This window comes from Carassius carassius, chromosome 9, assembly GCF_963082965.1.
Source record: "Carassius carassius chromosome 9, fCarCar2.1, whole genome shotgun sequence".
Taxonomy (NCBI): domain Eukaryota; kingdom Metazoa; phylum Chordata; class Actinopteri; order Cypriniformes; family Cyprinidae; genus Carassius; species Carassius carassius.
The window spans coordinates 18,503,559-18,510,457 of record NC_081763.1 but is presented as its reverse complement, the minus strand read 5'-3'; the positions used below and the strand labels follow the sequence as shown (position 1 = coordinate 18,510,457).

At 39.1% G+C, this 6,899-nt stretch overlaps 2 protein-coding genes across 2 annotated transcripts in view; one reads left to right on the top strand and one right to left on the bottom strand.

Annotated features, from left to right (window-relative positions):
- The window catches only part of LOC132148713 (coiled-coil domain-containing protein 43-like), a 1,973-nt gene extending 1,014 nt beyond the window's left edge, over positions 1-959 (bottom strand). Inside the window, exons 1-2 of the mRNA XM_059557413.1 lie at positions 740-959; positions 182-283 (exon numbers count right to left, since the gene is read on the bottom strand). Of these exons, the coding sequence (XP_059413396.1) occupies positions 182-283; positions 740-913 (276 nt within the window). The 5' untranslated portion in view covers positions 914-959. The remainder of the gene's footprint in view (positions 1-181; positions 284-739) is intronic.
- Positions 1-3,383, top strand: part of LOC132149148 (meiosis-specific coiled-coil domain-containing protein MEIOC-like) — a 20,454-nt gene extending 17,071 nt beyond the window's left edge. Inside the window, exon 10 of the mRNA XM_059558122.1 lies at positions 3,250-3,383. The gene's annotated coding sequence lies outside the window, so the exon portion shown is untranslated. The remainder of the gene's footprint in view (positions 1-3,249) is intronic.
- The last annotated feature ends 3,516 nt before the right edge of the window (positions 3,384-6,899 follow it).

Here is a 6,899-nt window from a genome sequence, read left to right as displayed (position 1 = left end):
TGCATTTAATTTAATCAATACAGTACAAATTGTGACATATCACTGTAATTAACTTTTTTATTTGAATATATTTTAATATGCAGTTTATTCTCTTGATACTTCAGAAATCATTCTAATATGCCGATTAGCTGCTCAAGAAACATTTCTTCTTATGATCCCTTGCACTGGTAAATGGGGTCACTGTGATTGACTTACCATGAGTTCCCTTGACTGCAGATCTGCTGCCGCACTCAGCCCACTGTTTTAAGATCTGCTGGCAAACCTCCTCAAGCGAGTCTTCATCCTACGAGAATAAAGCTCGCTCTCTTTACAAACAAAAGCCTAAAACTGCCATGACTAACGTTATATGTTGATAGTTGCAGTGAAATCTCTACAGTATGCTGCACACACCTAACGTTAACCTACAATCAAATATAGTTTGTTATATTATATCTGAAAATAAGTTGCGCGTTTTTGAATAATTTATTTGTAAAACAAACAACCAAAAATCATTGTAATAATTAACATACGTTAGTGGAATCCAGCGTCTGATCAAGTTTCACACTTTTAACTGCTCAAACGAAAGGCCAGTTAAGGAATTCGGGTTACAATTTATAAATGTCTTTCGGGTTTACGGCGAGTTAGTCACATCAACGGTTAAAGTGTACCGTGTTCATAACTGCAGGGCCACTGCTGTGAAATGTCCTGACAGCTGAGTTGAGCGCGCGAGTGTCAAGCGTGAACGTGCGCCTGCACTCACCAGAAAAGCGGAGAGAATGCCCCGAAGAGCATCCTTTTGCTCTTCATCATTTTCCTCTTCCTGGAGCACTCCGAGTATATATGCTCCGTAAACTTCTCGGTCTACTTCGAGGGAGTCCAGCCGCTCGTTCAGCCAGTTTTCAAACTCCCCGGCGATTTGGTTGGCCGCCGCCATCTTGCCTGGCTGGGGTCCTGATAGCGAGGCGGGATAACCGTTCAGAATGCCAGACACAAATGCGTTACACTAACGGTCAAAACGCATCCTTTTCTTTTCGATAGAACCTGCGAACTTGGTTATTTCATTATTTACATTTCATATTTAAGTTTTTTTTGACACGGGTAGATGAGATTTAGCTTGGTATTCATATAAGTAAGTGCCGCGTAGTACGTGTGAAAACCATAGACTGCATGTGAAAACCTTATTTATATGCTCATAGTTTTAGCGTATCATGCTTTACACATGCATCGTTTGGTAAAGCACATGTCATTTGCAGCAACATGATATTTAAACAGTTGATTTTTAAACCAAAGCTCACCACTAGAGGACAGTAGCTACCAATTTACTAATGAAGACTGAATTCACAGCCGCAAAACAAAACCTGTGGATGCTGCTGTATTGAAAAAAAGCATGTGTAGGTAGGCTACTGTGCTTTTTTGTATTTTTGCAATAAACACTTTTGCATCTGGGTTGGTCATTTATACTTTATATTTAATGTCTTTTTTACTTAGGAATCATAATAAGGTTTAAAACTAGTGTATAAAATGTGCATATATCTATGCTGTGGCGTACAAAATATTTTATAGAAGGTGTTTTTATATTCAGTAAACGGTGTTTGTTGGTCTGTATAAAGCGTGTTCATGCTACGTCTGTATCATATGTGTTGCTTGAATTTAGAAACTTTGCTGAAAACACTTGTTGCACACATTTTATCACTTGCTTCTTGCCCTCTGACTAATAATTATGTTTTCTTCCTCGAATTTAAGCTCCATATTTCCGCTATATCATACTACTACAAGAGCTAAACAAAAATGATGAAAAACATAATACACATATATTGTAGATTTGTGTGAAGGTTCAATCAATATTTCATAAAAAAATCCAGAAGACTGTAGTGTCCATTGGTGTTTACAATTCCCTTGTTTATCAGTGTTTGTTCTGTGGTGTAACCAGTGAGGAGAAAAAACAACAACAACAAAAACATTAGTCTTTAACTGTATTCTTGTAAGGCATAAGTTCATCCAGTGAACAAACACTAACAAATAAGTTGAACTAATGAATTTAATCTGGCCTCTGTATTTCCTGTTTGATTATGTTCATGGTCTATGTGATTGAGATACTGTGAGACTAACAGGTTTTTTTTTTTTTTTTAAGAATTGAAAGAAAAAGGTTGAGGTTCTTTGGCAAATAAGATTTTAGTTTATATGACTGATTCAGAGAAAACATGAGAGTGGAAAGATAAAATGTAAAAGGCTGCTCGATAAGGCCATTCCCAGGCATAAGGGTCTTGATGTTGCTTGTTGCTGTGGGCCACTATTTTAAGCACTATTTTTATCAAGGGGACACAGACTTGATACAAAGCGACAAGAGCCAGGGGCTGTGGCAGAGCGTGCGGGTGGGCATCTGCATGCTCAGGTCCAAAGGCAAACACTCGTGCTCTCTCTGTCTCTCTTTAAAAGATCTCCCGCCAGCCATCACTGAAGCCCCTCTGGAACAATACTGTCCTCTCTGTCAGTATCCCGGATACACACATCTGCATGTGACACAAACCTCCGGCCCGCTTCGTGATCAGTGTGACTGTTTTCAGGGTGTCCTGAAAAAGTATTCAAATGTATTACAGTCATGTTTTATAATTTAAGCTGATAAAAGGTTAAATTTGATAAAGATTGTGGAGGTTTTAATTGAAAATTAAAAGATAGGAAGCGCTTCTTATAAAATGGTTATGATTAGATGTTACTTTAATGAATATATTAAATGAAATTACAGTGCAAATAAATTGAAATAAAAACTTTTTAAAATCATTCCTGCAACTTCCTTCCTTTCTGTAGCTCACACTGTAGAGCATGGCTAATTACGGATCATAGAGATCAACTGACTACATTGGTGAGATGTTCAAAAGAAGCCCCACTTTTCCAATTGTAACATTTTTGATATATATATATATATATATATATATATATATATATATATATATATATATATATATATATATATATATATATATTTATTTATTTATTAAAAAAAGGTAAACATTGGTTTTAATGGTATTCCGTTATTCATTAAACTGAATTAATTTAAACATGCAGAGGATACTATATTTGCTTTTTATTTGTATTTGCATGTGTGCACTTTCTTGTAGTTGTGTCTGTGTGTTAGCTGTGCAAGTTCTGGATTTATAAAGGACACTCAGCAGTACAATAGAGATGCAGAAGGTCACATATGTAGCCATTTCGTGGCATATGGAGTTGACGGCAGAGCAGAGGTTATCACTTTTCTTCCTCTGTCTTTCGCAGTGTGACAGCTCTGGCCTACACTATCTCTGTCCTCTTCAGACGCATGCGTCTTATCTTCAGTTTCACTCCATCCTCCAGAGCAGTCTTCCCTCAGCAAGGTAAGCAGTTCCCATTGTTTGGCCATCTTTTATTATTGCTGCACTAACCCCTCCTTTGGCTGTTTTCAGTTGTGTTTTGCTCATCAGTTGGTCTCAGCAAAACAGCAAACCATAAAAAAATATAATAATAATAATAATAATAATAATACAAACATAAAAAAAGCAATCTCCTTATTATTAATTTTTAAAATCCTAATCCCATAATCACTTATTGTAATGCCACTTTTTTAAATGTCTCATGTTGTAATTAAGTTTATTACAAATTCATTGTTTACATGCAATCAAGCCTTTGACCTGCTCACTGGTGGCTTAAACATTTTGAAGCACATTTCCTGAAAAGCTGCTCACTAGGGCCTAAAGACAGAGATGCACAACTCAAAAAGTGTGTAGTTTAAGTATTCAAATTGAGACACAGTCAGTGTCTATTGTGAGAGCTGACATCGTGTCAAAACTAGAATGTCCTCGTTATAATTAACAAAGCTGCTGCATTGCATACTTGTAGTGTAGACAGCTCTGTGGATTTGAATTGAAGCACTTTAGTTTTGTTGAGCCATATGGTAGAATATGAGAAGCAAAAATGGTTGGATGGAAGAAGAAGGAGATAGAGAGGAGCTAGGAAGTAACGAGGACCTAATTAGCTTAGTTTATAGAAATGGTAATGACAGAAGTGCCAATGAGAGATACAGACACGGGCACACACACATAACCGTGTACAGAGATGCTGGGGTCTAGTGGCTGGGAGGATTATTTGGAGTGTGTGGCAGGCAAATCTCAACTGGCCCTCAGTGGCGAAAAAGTTCACCGCAACTTTGACTCCCTGTGATCGTGGCACCTTAATTCAGATGCATTGGTGCGTGTAAATACACACTTGTCCTTAGGAGTGTGCTTGCACCTGCCTCATTTCACCCATCCAGCCCTTCCGAAATGTTTAATGGAATAAAGGCAATGAAAATACAAGATGAATAAGGGACTAGAAAGAAAAAAAAGGGTAATGAATCTGATGAATATTCAGGTGGCGGCACAGCCCGCTTCTGGTCCGGCGAGGGCTGTCTGTCAGCTCTGATTCGTCTCCTCCCTTTCTCCACAGCAGCACCACAAAAACACAAAGGCTGCTTGACAGGTCTTTTTTCTGATAATATGAACATGTAAGTTTGTATGATGGAAAAGGGGAGGTGGATCAGAGAAATAACATAATTAAGATAATTATTAATTCATGGAAATTTAATTGGATACACAGTTTTAATTATACTTCACTGTTATGGAATTACATTTGCTTCAGTAAAAATGAACAAAACTTTATAAAACTGAACGTAACTTTTCAAAAACTATCAAAAATATGCCATTACAAAAGGAAAAAAAACACAATGAAAGTGAGAAAAATTAACAGTTGCACAAACAGGCTCTTCAAATATGCTTCATTTTTGTTAAAGGAGTCATACCCTCGTATTACCTTGGATACCTACTGCTGTATTATAGTCTTTCAGGCCCTTCTAAAAAAGAAAATTGGAAAAAAAATAAACACAGAGCTCCTCAGACCCTTATCTCTGTAGGCATTATTGTCTCGCGAGATCTGATGCGATATTTTGGCTGTCATGGACGGTCATTATAATAATGCAAATGAGGGGCACGTTGATTGGTTGCAGGAAGGAGGGGGGTTGACAACGCAGGTAACGCTTTAGCATATCATAACAAACTGACATCATGGCGCAAGTTGTGAATGAACGCGACCGGCTTCCCGGCCAGCGCCGTTTAGGGCTTAAATCAAACTTTATTCACGCACACATATGAAACACGCTTGCATATATACTAAGTACTAGTCACACATACATGTATATGAACTATCTACGCACATAAAGTTACTCATATGAGACGTGAGCACAGCACACACACACAAATATAAGACGTGAGCACACACACACACACACACACACACACAAACTAGATGGGGCCTCATGTAAGCGTTAGGCAATAAATAAACAATAACCGAATTCATGATGATCTCAGTCATTTGTTTTTTGCAAAGTACGTTAGCAGCCATTCCCCATACCTCGAAGCTAATACTCCCGCCAGAGTTGTGCCTGGACGCGTTCATTGAACGATAATTCATGAACTCGTTCATATTTTGGGCGAACATGAACTGAACGTACCGCATTACTGCCTGATGAACGTTACTGTGAAGTCGTTCATTCTGGTGTCTGTGAACGCCACGCTCTCTCAGTTTAACTTCGTTCAGTAGGATGCCAGATTTCTATAAAGCCTTCCAGGCGAAAACCCACCTAAAACACACCATAAACCGGCCTTAATATGTAGCGGAAAAACACCCAATCTGGCAACGCCAGACTCTCTTGTTCAAACTAGTTCATCAAAATGAACAAATCTTTTTTCGAGTCATTTCGTTCATTTAAGGGGCTTTAAATGTTACTATTAACTGGCAAATTCCCCGAACACATCAACCTACGCAATCTTGATCATATTCTGAATTAAGAAATCATTATAATGCAGTCAAAAGTCCGTTTTTGCAGTCCGTTTACAGGGAACAAAAATAATTACTTCACCTCCAGTCTTTCGTTTATTTGTCTAGTGACAGGCGCAATAGCATACAATAGCCGCATTAGCAGTTATGCTGTTTGTTACACACAGTAGAGCAATAAAAACACAGTCTAACCGTTTCAATTGCAGGCAATTTTGTTGGAATGGTGCTTTTCCCGAGCTTCGATGCCAACTTCGCCTGATATTGCCCCAAATTTGTGAAGGATTTCGGCGTACAATGTTTAGCACAAACAAGTAACGATAAGCCAGTGGAAGGGTTGAAGGAACCGCGTCATTAAAAATGAATTTAATCCACTGGTCTCTGATAGCTAGGTCTGTTCTTGGCAGAGAAAACACATTTACATGTTGATTCTGGCAGTCAACCACAGAGCAACTCACGTGTGCACTACTCCAGCATCTTTCGCGACTGAATATGAGGGGGAGAGGGTAAGGGGCGAGCTTCCTGCTGCGGTGTCCATATATGGTATATCCTGCCCCGTCTTGACGTCAAGACGGGGAAGAAATCAAAATCTCGTATTTGAGTGCGCGTGCACGTGGGCTATTTTACAAACCCTGAGGTAAACAAACACTTCACTTTTAAATATCGGCTTCCCGGCCAGTGTATAATCGTTAGGCAATCATAACATACATTGATTCTCGTGGAAAAGTGAAAATTGTGGGTCATGACTCCTTTAATGTTTTTCAAAGATTCATTTTCGCTGATTATGGATTCTGAATGCATTGCCACAGATTTCGCTTTTGCTTCGCAGTTTTGCATTTGGAGTTTTGACACAAACTTCTCGTGGGGGCGGGGTTAACAGTGATCTATTCTGATTGGATAGTGAGCTTTTGATGGACAGGCGCTCTCAGACCGGGAAGTACAGACGTCACTCAGTCAGTGGCGCCAGAGAGTGGTGCACATATTGGAAAGCTCTCGCGGTCAGGGCCGTTGCTAGTGGGGTGAAAGGTGGTGACGATTATAGGGGCCCACGGGGGGGGGGACGATCTCAACCGTCTGGCTGA